At 45.6% G+C, this 18,703-nt stretch overlaps 1 protein-coding gene across 3 annotated transcripts in view; it reads left to right on the forward strand.

Annotated features, from left to right (window-relative positions):
* Positions 1-568: 568 nt before the first annotated feature.
* Positions 569-18,703, forward strand: part of LOC121867847 (phosphatidylcholine:ceramide cholinephosphotransferase 2-like) — a 70,838-nt gene continuing 52,703 nt past the window's right edge. The window contains exon 1 of one of the 3 annotated variants that reach the window (XM_042367966.1): positions 569-828. In XM_042367966.1, the coding sequence (XP_042223900.1) occupies positions 722-828 (107 nt within the window). In that variant the 5' untranslated portion in view covers positions 569-721. Of the gene's footprint in view, positions 829-16,845; positions 17,223-18,703 lie in introns of those variants that run through there. The other 2 variants (XM_042367968.1, XM_042367969.1) reach the window with 2 other exon arrangements.

Raw genomic sequence — 18,703 nt, forward strand, 5'->3', positions numbered from 1 at the left:
CCTCTTCCTCCTCCTCCACTTATAACTGGCTCCTCCTCCTCTTCCACTTATAACTGGCTCCTCCTCCTCTTCCTCTTATAACTGGCTCATATTTTTGTGAGCAATGTCTCAGTGTGTCATACTATTATTTTCTAAAGTTATGATTGGCCCTGTAATTATTAACCACTACAGGGTGTCTCAGAAGAAAAATTTGACACACTGGTTTACTGATTTTCCCTAGAGATGGCGTCATTGCTTCTCTTATAACAACATTGATTTGGTTAGGTTAGGTTAGGTTAGGTACCACCACAAACAACTTCAACGTAACAGCTAGATGGATAGATAGATAGATAGATAGATAGATAGATAGATAGATAGATAGATAGATAGATAGATAGACCTATTGATCGTAAGCGCAGGTGTTGTGGACAATGGCGGTGTGTTGTAACCTGCAACACCATAGAGTTGAAAGTCTTTACAAAACACAACTTTAAGACTTTTTTACCGTAAGATATAATTGAACAAGACTTTTTTACCGTAATTGAACAAGACTTTTCATCGTAGTGAACAAGACTTTTTTTTTCCACAGAATTCATTGACCAAAGTATAAGAAGAAAAAAACTGAACTTGCGGTGAACGAAAATAGAGACAGATAGTGAAAGTGAGAGAAAAAGAGAGAGAGAAAGTGAGAGAGAGAGAGAAAGTGAGAGAGATAGAGGTGAGGGAGACAGTATACTGTACGATGCGAGAGGGAAAGAGTCGACCACGCTATGTGTCCATCTTGCCCGGAGCCGACCAGACCGTCAAGGTGGAGCCAGCCCCCCACACCCCCCTCTGGCTCTATTATAAGTAAGTCCTCTGGCTGTATTATAAGTAAGTCCTCTGGCTCTATTATAAGTAAGTCCTCTGGCTCTATTATAAGTAAGTCCTCTGGCTCTATTATAAGTAAGTCCTCTGGCTCTTTTATAAGTAAGTCCTCTGGCTCTGTTATAAGTAAGTCCTCTGGCTCTATTATAAGTAAGTCCTCTGGCTCTATTATAAGTAAGTCCTCTGGCTGTATTATAAGTAAGTCCTCTGGCTCTATTATAAGTAAGTCCTCTGGCTCTGTTATAAGTAAGTCCTCTGGCTCTATTATAAGTAAGTCCTCTGGCTCTGTTATAAGTAAGTCCTCTGGCTCTGTTATAAGTAAGTCCTCTGGCTCTATTATAAGTAAGTCCTCTGGCTCTATTATAAGTAAGTCCTCTGGCTCTATTATAAGTAAGTCCTCTGGCTCTGTTATAAGTAAGTCCTCTGGCTCTATTATAAGTAAGTCCGATGACTATTTAAATATAAAATACATATTGAAGTGATAACTGTGGTAACATTATGAGATGTTCATATTACCACCATGCTATTGTACTATTCCAGATGTTACTAAATATTACATTATACTTCCTTGAGATAAATGTATAGTGTATATCAGGTGCAGCTCAGGTTCTCAACTGGTTCAGCCATGTTAATATTGGTATTATTATCCAGTCTGTATCTGTGTTTTCATGGCTAAATAAACTGTTTCAATTAAATTCAATGTACGAAGACAGATAGATAGATAGATAGATAGATAGATAGATAGATAGATAGATAGATAGATAGATAGATAGATAGATAGATAGATAACACAAAGACATGACAAACAAGCTCTCTCTCTCTCTCTCTCTCTCTCTCTCTCTCTCTCTCTCTCTCTCTCTCGTATGTGGAGAAGAGGACATTAAGAGTGAAAGAATGAAAGAGGAAGAGAAAAAAGAGAGCGAAAAGGGGAGAAAGAGAGGAAGCCGAAGAAGAGAAACACAGAGAGAGAGGCAGTAGAAATGAATACAGTCCATGAAGTAACAAGATCATGGACCCACATGACACTGACGTAGGCGATCCATTGGTACTGAAGGAGTGGCTGAAGGAGTGGTGGTGGTGGTGGTGGTAGTAGTAGTAGTAGTAGTAGTAGTAGTAGTAGTGTAGCAGTGGTGGTGGGTAGTAGTAGTAGTAGTAGTAGTGGTGGGTGGTGGTGGTGGTGGTGGTAGTAGTAGTAGTAGTAGTGGTGGTGGTAGTGGTAGTAGTGGTGGTGGTGGTGGTGGTGGTGGTAAGAGGGTGTGATGCAGTAGGGTGAGAGTAGGTTGAGGATAGAGAAGAGGAGGGTAAGGAAGGGAAGGGAGGAGAGAAAACAGGACGTAGGAGGAAGCAAAGAAAAGGGGGGGGGGCGAGAAAGGGAGGAAGATGGTTTAATAATGGAAGAGGAGAAGTGGAGGAGGAAGATGATTGAATATAGAAGGAGAAATGAAGAAGAATTTAAGAAGAAGAAGAAGAATTTAAGGAGAAGAAGAATTTAAGAATAATAATAAGAAGAAGAATAAGAAAGGCAGAGGAACTATGAATCAGCGGTAATACAAAATCTCCCCGTGTTCAATTCTTCCCCTAAAATAGACGGCGCTGGCTAGCCTCTCTCACTGACTCACTTACCTTACGACGTATTTATATGGCGACCAAAATGGCACACAAATTGCACAGAGACTCTACTATATAACGCGTTGGGTTCTGTTATTATCCACAGTTACCGGGGGGAGGGGGGGAGAGAAGGGGAGTGAGGGGTGGTGGTGGTGATTAGTGAATAGGTTTTACTTCTATTAGGCCCCGGTTCTTTTAGGCCCCGGTTCTTTTAGGCCCCAGTTCTATTAGGGCCCCGGTTTTTAGGCCCCGGTTCTTTTAGGCCCCGGTTCGGTTCTTTTAGGCCCCGGTTCTTTTAGGCCCCGGTTCTTTTAGGCCCCAGTTCTATTAGATCACATTTTTATTAGGCCCCAGTTCTTTTATGCCCAATAGAAATATGACCCACATAATTTGTTCACCTGTGCAGTTTGTTCAATACATTACCGAGATTATTAAGTGGCCGGGTAGGGGGTAATGGGGGAAGGGGTGGGGATAATGGGGTAAGGGGTAGGGGGGGCAATGAGGGGGAATGGTGGAGGAGGTGGGGGTAATGGCATCAGTGTAGGTTGTAGATACGTGTGTGTGTGTGTGTGTGTGTGGGAGGGGAGGAAGTGTGTGTGTGTGTGTTATGTAATGTAATGTAGTACTTCACCCTGTCGTCATACAAGGTCAGCCTATATCCCTCCATCACTCTCACCCCACCTTCACTCCCCCCTCCCCCCACCTCCACCCCTTCCACTCTACCCTCCTTCCCCCACTCCACCCCCCCTTCCCCCACCCACCCCCTTCCCCCCACTCCACCCCCCCACTCCCACCCCTTCCCCACCCACACCCCCCCACCACCCCCCCACTCCACTCCACCCTTCCCCACTCCACCCCCCCCCCACTCTACCTCCCCACTCCATTCTCCATTCCTACCCTCCTCCCATCCTCTCCCCCCACTCCACCCTCTCCCCCACTCCACCCCCTTCCTCCACTCCACCCCCCTTCCCCCACTCCACCCCTCTTCCACCCACCTTCTCACTCCACCCCTCCTCCACTCCACTTCCACTCCACACCCTTCCACTCCACCCCCTCCTCCTCCTCCACGGTAAATATCACTATGTAATCTTGCTATTTATCCATTAACTCCAGAACTAGATAATTACACCTTAAAGAGCAATCATTAGGTCCAATAACACCCCTTGGATAACATATAACATTGTATATATATCAAACGTCAGGGGGTAATTACTGATAGATAATGATGTTTAATTACAGGTGAATGTTTATGTATGACGTAATGTTATGCCTGTGAGGGAAGAGGGAATGACTCGTTTTATTCTTTCCATAAATGATTCGGATTCACGTGTCTAAATCTCTCGGGATTCGGGAAGAGATGGGACAGGACTTTTATAGGAGACTATTTATTTAGGTCATAAATACATACATACATACATACATACATACATACATACATACATACATACATACATACATACATGGGGGTCAATTCCTGGGGGCATTTGGGTCATGTAGCCAGGTAAGGATTAATCCGCTCAATTTCATGGCAGTTTTTATTACCCTGAGACCCATTACACAGGATAATAATGACAGGTGTATGATAACAAAAATGATGCTAATATCGCCAGGTATAATTTATGGGGTAACCTAATGAGGTCTTCTCTCACCAGTGCTAAGAGGTAAAGGTTGCCAGGTATAATTGGTGAGGTAACTTAATGAGGTCTTCTCTCACCTGTGCTAAAAGGTGAGGAGGGAAGGTTAGGGGATTGACTAGGGTAGGTGAGTCCGCTTCCATCTGATGTTTGATTATCTGGAGTCTTGTGTGGTGATAGGTGGTCCAGGTGATATGTGGTCCAGGTGATAGGTGGTCCAGGTGATATGTGATCTAGGTGATATTTGGTCCAGGGTGATAGGTGGTCCAGGTGATAGGTGGTTTAAGTGATAGGTGGTCCAGGTGATAGGTGGTTTAAGTGATAGGTGGTCCAGGTGATAGGTGGTTTAGGTGATAGGTGGTCCAGGTGACAGGTGATTCAGGTGACTATAATTGTTGTTTTTGTTGTTGTTGTTGTAAAGCCGGTATATAATTATGTTTGTTGTTGTTTTTGTTGGAGTAAAAAACATAAAACTTTCAGGCGAGTTAATTAAACCATCATCAATTAATTGGTTTGGTTTTATATATAATTTGGTTTGATTTATCGAGGGTGACGTGAGGTATTTGGTTTATCGAGGGTGACGTGAGGTATTTGGTTTATCGAGGGTGACGTGAGGTATTTAATAACTCGAGGGTGACGTGAGATATTTAATAACTCGAGGATAATGTGAAATATTTATTGCCTCAAGGAGATGACGTGAAGTTTTTGGCACCTCGAGGATGATATGATCTATTTAATACTTCGAGGATGACGTGAGCTATTTAATGCTTCGAGGATAACGTCAGACACTTATAGAGATACCAATGATGTTTTTTAGCTCTCTAATGCTTGTTGAAGGATCCGTAAGGTGAAGGACGACCTATGCATGGAGGCAGACAGCCATCTTCAGGATGACGAAAGAGATAGGAGAGCTGGCTTCTTTAAAATCGTGATGAGAAAATGATATAACTTCCATTTATGTCCAGCGTGTGGGTGAGAAATATACCGCGTTGGGAAATATTGTATGAAATGTATTGCATGGTACGTGGAGCGGTGAGAAATGTATTGTGAAATATATGAGGAAATATACTGCATTGAGAAATATATATTGAATTTATTAAGAAATATATTGCATTTGGATATATTAGGAAATGTATGAAGAAAATATACAGCATTTGGGAAATAATGTATGAAATGTATTGAGATATACCTTGCATTAGGAACATACATATACATTATTTTTAACCTGTATTAAAGAACTGTACTGGGGGGGGGGGAGATATATGAAATGTATTGAAATATATCGGGAAATATAACGTGATTGATTGGGGAAAAAGTCTATTTTAAGTCAGGTAGAATGTACACCTTGAACTGACTTGAGATAATTTATGAACTGTATTAAAGAAATGTATAATAATTTATGATGTATGAAGACGAAATTACCAGTCTCATGTGGAGAAACTCACCCTCTCCACCTACCTCCTCTTTCTTCCCCCTCCTCTCCCTCTTCCTTCTTCCTCTATTACCCTCTCATCTTCCTCCTTCCTCTTTTTCCTCCTACCCCCCTACTAGTCCCCCGCCTCCTCCACCTCCTCTCCCTCTACTTCTCCTCCTCCCTCTCCTATCCCTCTACTCCTCCTCCTCCCTCTCCTTCCCCTTCCTCCTCATCCTTCCTTCCTCTATTACCCTCTCATCCCCCTCTTCCCTCTCCACTACCCCACTGCTTCCCTCTCCTCCTCCTTCCCTCTCCTTCCTCCACTCTCTATAATATAAGGTAATGTATCAGTTTTCCCCGATATAAGTAGGAAGAGTGAAGAGGTACTTGGTGAGGAGGAGGAGGGGAGGGGAGGGGAGGCCAAGGTCAGTGCCACGCCAACACCACCGCCCCTCACCCCCTCTTCAAGCACGTATGTACTCACCCCCTTCCCCCACACACCCCCACACACCCTCAACACAGCCTCCACACACCCATCCTCTCTTGATAGTGGCCAGTCCTCACGCCCACCACCGCTAGTATGTTGATGGAGTCATGTGGTGGTCAGAGGTTATACAGGGAGTTTTTAGTTTAACAAATTTATTGGCAGAGCTTGTAGTACAGTTTGCCTATTGTGAGTAATTCAGTCAGGTCTTGACACTGAGGGTGGTATCACTTCTCACTGCCACGCAGGACGAGGTTCATCCACAAAGAAATACATCATATTCATTAACAGCTATATATGTATAGAGGTCAGATTCATGTGGGTAATGTCACTGTTCACTGCCATGCAGGACAGAGGTTCGTACACAAAGAGATGCATCATATTCATTGACACTATATATAGGTCAGATTCATGTGGGTAATGCCACTGTTCACTGCCATGCAGGACAGAGGTTCGTACACAAAGAAGGAAATACATCATATTCGTTAGCAGTATATATAGGTCAGTGGATCACATACATTGGAGTCATATTCTAATTGAAGACTAATCAGTGTGGGCTAGCAAATTTGGGATAAACAGCAAGAATGCCCTCAAGTACCCCTGATTCAATGTAGTAATTACATAGTTCAAGATACAATAAGTCAGGTGGCCTGAAGTCTTTGACAGTGTCACATTCAATAAATAATATAGTGTTCAAGTGTATGCTTTAGAGGTTTATCAGGGAGGAGAGGAGCTTGGGTGCTGAACTGCTGTAGATCACATGGGCTTCACCTCTGATGGGCTCTACCCTAACCTAACCCTAAACATTAAGGCTCATTAGAACTTGTCCCCAATATTAATATAAGTTATATAAGGTATGAGCCAAAACAGAAGCCCAGTTGACCACCGCCAGCCCGTAGGTGGAAGAAGGGGTAAGAGAGGGTTAGGGAAAGAAGAAAGGAATAGGAGAAAGAGGGAGAACCAAAGAAAGAGAAGAGAGAGTTAATGTTGGGGGAGATGAGAGAAATTTTGGGAATAATGGAAAAGGGAATTAGAATAAAGAGGAGTATAGAAGAGGATGGATTAGAAAGGTGAGGAGGTGGTGTAGGTAGGAGGTAGGTGAGGTGTCATGGAGGAAGTGGAGGTAGAGGTAGGTGAGGTGTCATGGAGGAAGTGAAGGTAGGAGGTAGGTGAGGTGTCATGGAGGAAGTGGAGGTAGAGGTGAGGTGTCATGGAGGAAGCGGAGGTAGGTGAGGTGTCATGGAGGAAGTGGAGGTAGGAGGTAGTTTAGGTGTCATGGAGGAAGCGGAGGTAGAGGTGAGGTGTCATGGAGGAAGCGGAGGAAGGAGGTATTGAGGATCTTTGAGTTGTGACAGACAGTAAGAGGTGCGGTGGTGGTGGTAGGGGGGTGTGGTAGTGGTAGTATAGAGGTGGTGGTGGTGGTGGTGGTAGGGGTGTGGAAGTTGTAGTAGGGAGGTGTGGTGGTAGGGGGGGGGGGTGATGGTAGGGAGGGGTTAGGGGGGTTGAATTAGCAGGCAGAACCCGTCGTGTCAGTAAGGAATTTGATAAGCCTTGCATTGTGGTGGCTCAGGTTCTCCTTGTAGTGGCCTCAGGCAGTATGGTGGTCATGGTGATGGTCATGGTGGTAGTGATGGTGGTGGTATTGATGGTGATGGTGGTGATAATGGTGATATTGATGGCGGTGATGGTCGTGGTGGTAGTGGTGGTGGTACAGAGGCCAGGGGATGATACTGGTGGTGGTACAGAGGCCAGGGGGGTGGTAGAGATGGTGTCCTTGGTGGTACAGAAGGAGGTGAGAGGTGAGGTTGTGGGGGGGGGTCAGAAAGGGGGGGCAGCCAGCATGTCTCTAATCCAATAATAAACAGGTGTACGTGTTCCCCCCTCCTGCCCTGCCCACTTCGGAGGATCCACGTCATTTTGTTTGGTTTACCTGGACGAATATTTCCCACCTGTACATCTGTGTTGGATCTGTGGGAGGCGGACACACCACACCACTTACTCATTGTTTCCTATCATCTTAATTCTTCTTGGTCAGCGTGTGGTGTTATGCGTGTGGTGTTGTGTGTGGTGTTATGCGTGTGGTGTTGTGTGTGGTGTTATGCGTGTGGTGTTGTGTATGGTGTTATGCGTGTGGTGTTATGCGTGTGGTGTTATGCGTGTGGTGTTGTGTATGGTGTTATGCGTCGTGTTGTGTATGGTGTTATGCGTGTGGTGTTATCGAGATGTGACGTCACGCACCTTCATTTTAATGTAAGGTTTATTCCCGTTTTTCAAGTGCCTATTTATAGTCATGACTCCTGTGGGTGATTGAGTCATACATCATCTGGTGTTGTGATTGGCGGCCTTGTTGTTGTTAACTGCTAGATGACCTTCGATTGTTGTTGTTGTTACCTAATACATGGTTGTTTGTCTGGTTGTGTATGGTGGGTGCAGGAGTGTGTGTGTGTGTGTGTGTGTGTGTGTGTGTGTGTGTGTGTGTGTCCCTCTAGTTAATTTACCACAAACACCAGGTGGCGGCGGGCCTCATAGTCACGGTGTTCAGTGTTAATTGCTTACTTCCCTCCCTCTCTTCTTTCCCACTCTTCCTTCCCTCTCTCTCTCTTCCCTCCCTCTCTTCCCACCCTACTACCTCTCACCCCAACCCCGCACTACCCCACACTCCTACTACCCCTCACCCCCACTCTTACCCCATCAACCCATTACCCCCACCAACCCACTACCCCCACCACCCCACTACCCCCCACACACTCACCACCCCACTACCCCACTACCCCCACATTCCCACCACCCCCACCACCTGACTATTACACCCCACACACACCCCTTCCGTGAACGATTGACTCAAGCGCTATTTTTCATTAACCTTCGCCCGTGCAGTTAGGGAGGATGTGCGTGTGTGTGTGTGTGTGTGTGTGTGTGTGTGTGTGTGTGTGTGTGTGTGTGTGTGCGTGTGTGCGTGCGTGCGTGTGTGTGTGAATGATTGGGTCGATTGTAATTAAACTTGGTCGATGGATTGGATGTCTGTCTGTCTGTCTGTCCGTACGTCTGTCTGTCTTAAGGAACACATTACCAGATACTATATAAAAATAATAATATATTTAACTCCTAATAATATCAAATACAAGTAATATTAAATAAAGATGCCCACTGAATCATTTACACACACACACACACACACACACACACACACACACCAGGTGATAATATTAAGTATAAAGTGAAATATTCTCTAGAAACATTCATAACTTTTTTTTGTCACTTATGAAGGGATACAGGTGAAAGAATTGCTAGGTAAAGGAAGTCATTAATTTTGTACTTTTATGTTGGACGAAGTTGGCCGTTTGTATTACTGTAATAGGCTGTTGAAATACTGCTGTGTGTGTGTGTGTGTGTGTGTGTGTGTGTGTGTGTGTGTGTGTGTGTGTGTGTGTGTGTGTGTGTGTGTGTGTGTGTGTGTGTGTGTGTGTGTGTGTGTGTGTGTGTATTGTCTATCTTGTTTAGTGTGTTGTCTTATTGTGTTTTGTTGTTATTGTTGTGTCATTGTATTGTTTATTTGTTTTTTGTTTTACTGTTGCGTTTTATACCACGACAAATAAAAATACCTTTGTCTACTAGTACTTGTTTTTGTTTCTCTATGTATCCAACTGGTTTTTTTTTTCTATCCGTCAACCAACACGTCCGTCCGTCCTTCTATCCGTCCGTCCGTTCGTCCGTCTGTTCATCCGTCCGTCCATCCGTTCGTCCGTCCATGCGTCTGTTCATCCTTCCGTCCGTCCGTCCGTCCGTCACATTTTCCCCTCGCCAATATCTCGTCTTAGAGGAAGGATGACTGCTGGGCTTATCATATTCAAGAGACATAACCTTTGATTAATTTAGGTCAGGTCAAAGGTCATTGTATCTGTGGTGATGTAATGCACAAGGGAAATCCGAAATCTGTTGGGGGGTCAAATCTGAAATCTGAATCTGATAAATCTTCCCTTTTAATTAGGTCTGCCCCTGCCTCTTTCCACCCTGTTAACTCCATTAGTCCCCCTCCCCAGAAGAGTAGAACCAGGTTGTTGTTGTTTTTTCTTTGGGTAGTCTTCTTTCTTTTCTTTTCTTTTCTTTTCTTTTCTTTCTTTTCTTTCTTTTCTTTCTTTTCTATATATTTTTTATCATTGCATTAAATAGTTTGTTTTGATCGATGGTTTTTTTCCTTGCTAAATGTTACCAAGTCATTGCCTCTCTGTAGTTGTAAATATCCTCCCAAATTGTCATGTCTCTTGTGTGATATTGTTATCTTAGTTCTTTTGTCATACTCCTTCCTTCCCCCCTTTTCCTCTCCCACCCCCCTCCCCCCCTCCCTCCCACCCCCCTGTCCCCTTCTTCTCCCCCTCAACTATTTTCCCCACACCCGCCCATCCTTTCCCCTGCCCCCCATCCTCCTGCACCCCCATCCTCCTGCACCCCCATCCTCCCCCTGCACCCCCATCCTCTGCACCCCCATCCTCCCCACCCCTGCATTATTGCTCATCTCCACCCCACCTTTCCTGCCACACACCGTGTGTACCTCCTGCCTTTATCACCCCTGTGTGTGTGTGTGTGTGTGTGTGTGTGTGTGTGTGTGTGTGTGTGTGTGTGTGTGTGTGTGTGTGTGTGTGTGTGTGTGTGTGTGTGTGTGTGTGTGTGTGTGTGTGTCGCCCTTCCTTCCTCCTCACAGCTTGATCCTTATAGTGGTCTAACCCCTGAAGCATTATAATACGAGTTTGTTAGTTTGTTTGTTTGTTTGGGGGTTGCTATGTCTCTGTGGCTCCCATTGTTGGTGATTAAGCTTATGTATGTTGCTTAATACCCCCTCCCCGCCACACTCTCTACACCCCACCTTGTGTTCCAGAATAGGGAAATTTAAGACCACTCGTGTGTAAATGGATTTGTTCTATAAATAATGCTCACTGGTGTAGGAAGTATGAGGGAGGAAATTCTTCTTTCCGAGAACTGAATTTAATCACAAACTGGAGTAATCCTCAGGACTGTTTTTTTTTTTTTGTATATAAATTGAATTTGTTCGTAAACATTATTCTTAGGAGGAAAATTTGTTGTTTTATCTCGCCACAGGACTAATATGGCGCGCCTCTTGCCTCTATTATGTGTTAGTTCATCATTATTTACTGGTTCATTATAACCCAACCTAACCTAACCCAACCTAGCCTAACCCAACCTAACCTAACCTAACCCAACCTAGCCTAACCCAACCTAACCTAACCGAATGTACTTGCGTGAATGTGGTCAGCTATTATATATAATTTCACTGGGATTCTTTTTGTTATTTTCAATATTTACTTACTTGTGTTGCCAACTAGACGGTTTTGTTTTTGTGGTGTTGGATCCGCTGCATTACTTTCACCTGAGATATTTACACCGTTTACCTGTGTTATTTACACCGTTTACCTGTGTATTATTGGGACAACTGATGTATTCTTAATAAACACATCCGATTGTATTACTGTATATGAATTGTCTGGCTTTTTGGCCGAGTTACAGAGGTCAGAGGTCACCCATAACTCGTGAGGGGCTGAGAGGGGAGACTTGTCAATATTCTTTGTAATTATATTTTTTAGTTTGTTTTTCCAAGAAGCATAACTTCCTGCCTCGTGTGTTATCTTAGTATAGTGTTATCTGTATAGTGATATCTGTATAGTGATCTTATAACACTGCCGAGTTGTAGCATAGTTATGATGCATCACTTGTGTTTTATGTAACTACTGACACTAATAATTACCCCATGTATTAGCTGGAAAGGAATTGGCCAGAAAGTTGATGACGCCATGATTCCTGTATTGGTGGAACAAGTGATGACGTCAGGGTCAAGTGTAGGAGCACAAGTGGTGTGAGTGAGGGTGGGACACGGAGGCGGCAGACGGTTGGCTGGACAGGGTGATGACGTCAGTTTCTCGTGATGGTGTGCAAGTGGTGACGTCAGTGTGACTCAGCCGGGCGGAGGGTGTGAGGGATGGAGGAGGGAAGGGACAATGGCTCCCGTATCCGCATGTTTACTCTCTGACTCGTGACCTTTGTATCCCGCTGTTACAGTCGCTCCGGGGGAAGATATTGACCACCAGGAGGAGTAGAAGAAGAAGAAGAAGTAGGCGAGGCCATAATGGAGGTGGAGAAGATACCATTAGCGTGAGTCTTGTCACCCTGTGCTGCCTCACACCTGTGGCCTGAACAGTGTTGCCATATCAGCTCCTCCTCCACCCTAGCCTTGGCCACTAAGTTGAATAGAAATGATTCACGTATCCGGTAGATCTAATATATGTAGTGATAACCTTGGCAAGACTGCATGGCTGGCTTAGACCATTAGTATTAGCTTAGACAGTATTTCCGTTGTATTACCCACATTGTGTATATTTTGTATTCTTGCACTGACTCTGTACCTACTTTGTATACCTTTATTTATATATGTATACTGTAGCCATGTATTGTCTGTATTCATGCTGACTCTACCATGTATCAAGATCTTCCTGCTGTAGGGTCGTGGTGTGAGGCGTGTAGATGGATAGATAGATAGATAGATTTATTCCCATATCACCATACTAGTTCACATCACTACAACACGTATGTAATCAGGGCCGGTATACAAACAACGGTAAACAGATCAACGATAAACAGATCAACGGTAAACAGATCTATTGTAAACAGTAGGTCGAGTTATCTATTAAGTCAGAGAAAAAGTTGTTACCGGATTCACGTGAAATAGTCTTCCGAATCTGTGTTTTTTTCCTGATATTTTTTAGTATATTTGTGTGGTAGTGTGGTCATGTGGCTAGTGTGGCAGTGTGGTCATGTGGCTAGTGTGGTCAGTGTGGTCATGTGGCTAGTGTGGCAGTGTGGTCATGTGGCTAGTGTGGCAGTGTGGTCATGTGGCTAGTGTGGCAGTGTGGTCATGTGGTCATGTGGCTAGTGTGGCAGTGTGGTCATGTGGCTCATGTGGGTGTGGCAGTGTGTGGTCATGTGGCTAGTGTGGCAGTGTGGTCATGTGGCTGGTGTGGCAGTGTGGTCATGTGGCTAGTGTGGCAGTGTGGTCATGGTGTGTGGCAGGTGTGGTCATGTGGCTGTGTGGTAGTGTGGTCATGTGGCTGGTGTGGTTATGTGGCTAGTGTGGCAGTGTGGTCCTGTGGCTAGTGTGGTCATGTGGCAGTGTGGTCATGTGGTAGTGGAGTTAGTGTGGCTAGTGTGGCTAGGTGTGGTTGGTGTGTAGATTTCCACGTGTCTGTTGGTTCCATTTGGAGCTTATGTTTATTTTCGTTTTTCATGTTTAAATTAGGAGGCATTAAAACGTGTCTGTATGTAGGTAATGTGTGTGTGTGTGTGTGTGTGTGTGTGTGTGAGAGAGAGAGAGAGGAGAGAGAGGGGAGGGTGAATGAGTAATGGTGGTTGTGGGGCTCTCTACTGGTCACCTCCACACTTCCCTCTCCCGGTGCAATTAATATCGAGGCGGTCATTCCCACTCGCCCTCTCCTACGACTGTTATTCCCACTCTCCCATCTTCCAGGGCCACTACCCCCCACTCACTCGTTCCTCTCTTCCCACTCTTCTCTCCCTGCCAAAACCACTTGCTCTCACACTCCTCTATCCTTCCATTTTTGCCAGGACCACTCGCTCCCCACACTCCATCACTCCCTCCCACTCACTCCTTCCTCCTTCTCTCGCTGTCAGGACCACTCATTCCTTCCTTCCTTCCTTCCCTCCCTCCAAGGACCACCCCACCTCCCTCCCTCCAAGGACCACCCCCACCTCTCCCTCCCTCCAAGGACCACCCCACCTCTCCCTCCCTCCAAGGACCACCCCTCCTCCCTCCCTCCCTCCCAGGACCACCCCCACCTCTCCCTCCTCCAAGGACCACCCCCCACCACCCCCCACCTCTCCCTCCCTCCAAGGACCACCCCCCTCCTCCCTCCTCCCTCCCTCCCTCCCTCCCAGGACCACCCCACCTCTCCCTCCCTCCCTCCCAGGACCACCCCACCTCTCCCTGCCTCCCTTCCTCCAGGACCACCCCCACCTCTCCCTCCTCCCTCCCAGGACCACCCCCACCTCTCCCTGCCTCCCTCCCTCCCAGGACCACCCCACCTCTCCCTCCCTCCAGGACCACTACCACCCTCCCTCCTCCCTCCCTCCCTTCCTCCCTCCTCCCTCCTCCCAGGACCACCCCACCTCTCCCTCCCTCCTCCAAGGACCACCCCCACCTCTCCCTCCCTCCCTCCAAGGACCACCCCCACCTCTCCCTCCCTCCCTCCAAGGACCCCCCACCTCTCCTCCCTCCTCCCTCCAAGGACCACCCCATCTCTCCCTCCCTCCTCCCTCCCTCCACCGTCAATCAGTGTTACCTAACTTGCACCCCGTCAAGTAATAAGGAACTTGGAACCCAATTACACAAGGCTTCAAATGCCCTACCCAAATTTGACAACCACTCCACACCCCTCACTCACATCACCCCCTCCTTCCTTCCTCCTATCCTCACTCCCTCCCTCCTATCCCTTGATCTTATAATGTGTATCCGGCATAATATTTCACCCCATCTTATTTTCTTTTCCCTTTCCTTTATTCTTTCCGTTTTCTGTATTTCTTCTTGTCTTTACTTCCAACTCTCTTCTCTACCCCCTCACCCTCTTCTCTACCCCCCCTCACCCCCTTTTCCCCCCATCACTAATTAGCTCGCCCACGTCTTGCTCATTTAACCAATACAAAGAGAGTCCAGCTAATGACCTATGAGGTGAACTTTCTTTGTATTTATTTATTTTGGATCACCTGAACATTAACCACCCTGTTCATTATTTGCGGGTGGGTTAGGTTAAGTTAGGTTAGGTGAGGCACTACTACTAAGACGACTCCCCGAGATTAGTTCCTGGAAGCTTTAAATCGATGCTCAGAGGCTCATGGGTAAGGGAGGGGCAAGGGAGGCTCAGTAAGGGAGAGAGGGAGACTTAGTAAGGAGAGGAAGAGAGATTCGTGGGTAAGAGGAAAACGGAGGCTCATTAAGGTGTAAAGACAGACTCATGGATAAGGGGGGGAGAGAGACTTATGGATAAGGGGGGAAAAGGGAGACTCATGGATAAGGGGGGAAAGGGAGACTCATGGATAAGGGAGGAAAGGGAGACTCATGGATAAGGGGGAAAAGGGAGACTCCTGGATAAGGGAGGAAAGGGAGACTCATGGATAAGGGGGGAAAAGGGAGACTCAGTAAGGGAGAAAGGAAGATTCAAACATACGGAACAGGATGATAATATACCCACCTACTTGTTTTACTAAAGGAAACTCTTATCTATCAAACAAGATAAATCAGACTAACTTGATCTGACTGATGGAAGAATTTATCTGTTTAGGAAGGGTAAATACTTCTTATCTAGATTATTGTGACTGTAAGGTTATATTATCAAGGGATTAACACTCGTTTGTTTTGGATAATCGGGATAATCCTTGGGTAAAGGTGTGTGTGTGTGTGTGTGCGTGTAAAATTCATGCTGAGGTGTCATCATGTAGAAGGAGAACACACACACACACACACACACACACACACACACACACGGTGACAGGTTAAGTGGGCTGATGGACCCAAGATAGCTACTATAACACTCCCTTATGACATAGGTATCTGTCTCAACCCGATCGACACAGAGAGAGAGAGAGAGAGAGAGAGAGAGAGAGAGAGAGAGAGAGAGATTAGGGTGATGCCTTGACTATAATGTGAGGATGGTGACAATGGTGTTCTCTCATGGTGTTTGTGTTTTGATGGACTTAGAATTCAACCTCGACCTATAATATAACCTTGTGCATTTCGGAAGTGTTTTAAATTATTTTCTTTTTTTGATTCTTTTTTTTCTTTTTTTATTAGTGTTTTGTTTTCTTTTTGTGTTTTGTGTTTTGTTTTGCTGTTTTTTGTGTTTTGTTTTGTTTAGCTGTGGTGGTGGAAGGGTCAGGTTAAAGGTGTCATTTAGCTGTGGTGGTGGAAGGGTCAGGTTAAAGGTGTTATTTAGCTGTGGTGGTGGAAGGGTCAGGTTAAAGGTGTCATTTAGCTGTGGTGGTGGAAGGAACAGGTTAAAGGTGTCATAAGCTTACCAAGGAACCTCCCTCCATGCACACAACTGCCTAACTACACACACACACACACACACACACACACACACACACACACACACACACACACACACAAAGCGTCTAATTTAGTGTTACTTAACGTTATTATTATCTGTAGTTTTGCTGTAGATTGAGACAGCCATACAGACAGACAGACAGATGAGAAAGACAGAGATGAAAATGACAGAGAGAGAGAGAGAGAGAGCGAGAGAGAGAGAGAGAGAGAGAGAGAGAGAGAGAGAGAGAGAGAGATGATAAAAAAACACGACGCCCCTTGTTTTATCTTATCTGGGATGATAGTGCGTCGTCCGCCAGTGCAATATTTATCAAAATACAACGAAGAGTTCCCACTTAACTAAGCCATGTCAGTAATATTTTTAGTGTGTGTGTGTGTGTGTGTTTTTCTAACTAAATTTATAAATTGTTTCAATAACTATCTCGTGGAAGAAGAAAGGAAGGAAGGAAGGAAGGAAGAAAAGAAGGAGACGAGATGGAGGGAATTTTAATTTTGTCGCCGATAGCAGCTAGTTTAATGTGCACTTCATAGAGAGCAGAAGTCATAGAGGTTGTGGGAGGGAGAGAGGGGGGAAGAAGGGAAGGGGGCTGAATGGAAGTAGAGAAGAGGGAGGAAGGGAAGGAGAGAGGGAGAGAAGGGGGGCGGGATGGAGGAACTGAAGTGCGAGGGAGGGGAGGGAGGGAAGAGGTACGTGCCATAGTGCCAGTGGTGTGTTGTGGCCCTGCGTGGCACTCACCCCACTCAGTTGGCACTATCGCCCCACCGTGGTCACCCGCATGCCTCTGCTCCCACCCTGCACTTGCTAGACCCACAAGTTTAACTACCTGTGATTGACCAGCTGTGGATATATAACCGATCTGGTAACTGAGACGATAATTAATTGCTTCATACGTGAGGGATAAGGAATACCCCTGGGTTCTCTGCTTATCCCGACGTGGTTACCTGAACGTGTTGCTTCGCCCGTCGATGGACCATAATGATAGTCATGATCACGTATGTGGTAGTTTATTAAGGGAAGGTGTTGAGTGCTGTACAGGGTCAAGCTGTGTGGGTCTGGATCCTCGTGTGCTGCTGTGGCATCTGCTCTTGACTCCAATGACAGGTGTGTCGGTAAGCATGTATGTCTCTTTTTCACAGGTGTGTGTGTGTGTGTGTGTGTGTGTGTGTGTGTGTGTGTGTGTGTGTGTGTGTGTGTGTGTGTGTGTGTGTGTGTGTGTGTGTGTGTGTGTGTGTGTGTGTGTGTGTGTGTCTCTCTCTCTCTCTCTCTCTCTCTCTCTCTCTCTCTCTCTCTCTCTCTCACACACACAGGTGTGTCGAGCCGTTTACCTGTTGTTAATAGCCTCCATTTGGTGGTTCGTGGCTCTATTTTGGATGGTGGTGAGATGGTGTGGGTGATAGTGAAGAGTGATGGCGTGGTGGTGAGAGTGACGGAGTGGTGGTGAGAGTGACGGAGTGGTGGTGAGAGTGACGGAGTGGTGGTGAGAGTGATGGCGTGGAGGTGAGAGTGATGGCGTGGTGGTGAGAGTGATGGCGTGGTGGTGAGAGTGATGGCGTGGAGGTGAGAGTGATGGCGTGGTGGTGAGAGTGATGGCGTGGTGGTGAGAGTGACGGAGTGGTGGTGAGAGTGATGGCGTGGTGGTGAGAGCGGTGGTGTGATAGTAAGTGTTCGTTAACCCAGCCTTTCTGTGTGTGTGTTTTACCTGATAACCTAACCTAATCCCACCAGGTAACATTAAGGTGTGTAATCATCAGGTGAAATAAACTAGGGTGTATAATCAACAGGTGATCCATAATTGTCACCATAATCAGTCACCTTTTATTTATTTTAACTCTCGCGTCCGTCTCCCCGTTTGTGTCCAATATCCCATAGTTATCCTTGTCGGGTTAGGTGCAGTGTGGCAGCCTTGTGTTTGTTTACATTCGACAAAGGAAACTCGCAATAATAAACATACTATGGAATCAAAGTAAAACAAATTAAAACAAATATCTCAATATCATGATTTGTGGAATATTTATTATAACTAGCATCTGTAAACGCAAAAGTGAAGGGGACTGTACCTCACGAATATTTTTGTTTTTACATATAATTACCCCATTTACAGGAGCTACTTTATTGTGCATCCCATACTCATCCTGTGAGCGGTAACGCCAAAGTATTACAGATTAGAGTTCACAAAGGGTCTGTATATAACTAACCCTATAGTCAGGATATTATGGTATTGAATGTGGTAGTGTGTTTCAAATAGATTCTTTCGAGGGCCCATGGTTCAGTCACTGGGTCACCTTGAGTTAAATGAATTGCGTTTTTCATGGCTTCTATTGTGTGATTTTCAAAGGTATATTATCAGTCCACCTAATTTGCATAATCCGTTAGTTTTAAAATGGTCCAAGGGTTGTCTCTGTGATTTTGGGATTGTTTGTTGGTGATTGTGGCCATCTTGGTGATTGTGACTGTTTGTTGGTGATTGTGGCTGTTTGTTGGTGATTGTGACTGTTGGTGATTTGGGCCTTGTTTGATGGTGATTTTGGCTTGTTGGTGATTGTGACCTTGTTGGTGATTTGATCTTGTTCTGTTGATGAATTGAATATGT

This window comes from Homarus americanus, unplaced genomic scaffold, assembly GCF_018991925.1.
Source record: "Homarus americanus isolate GMGI-L3 unplaced genomic scaffold, GMGI_Hamer_2.0 scaffold37049, whole genome shotgun sequence".
NCBI lineage: Eukaryota > Metazoa > Arthropoda > Malacostraca > Decapoda > Nephropidae > Homarus > Homarus americanus.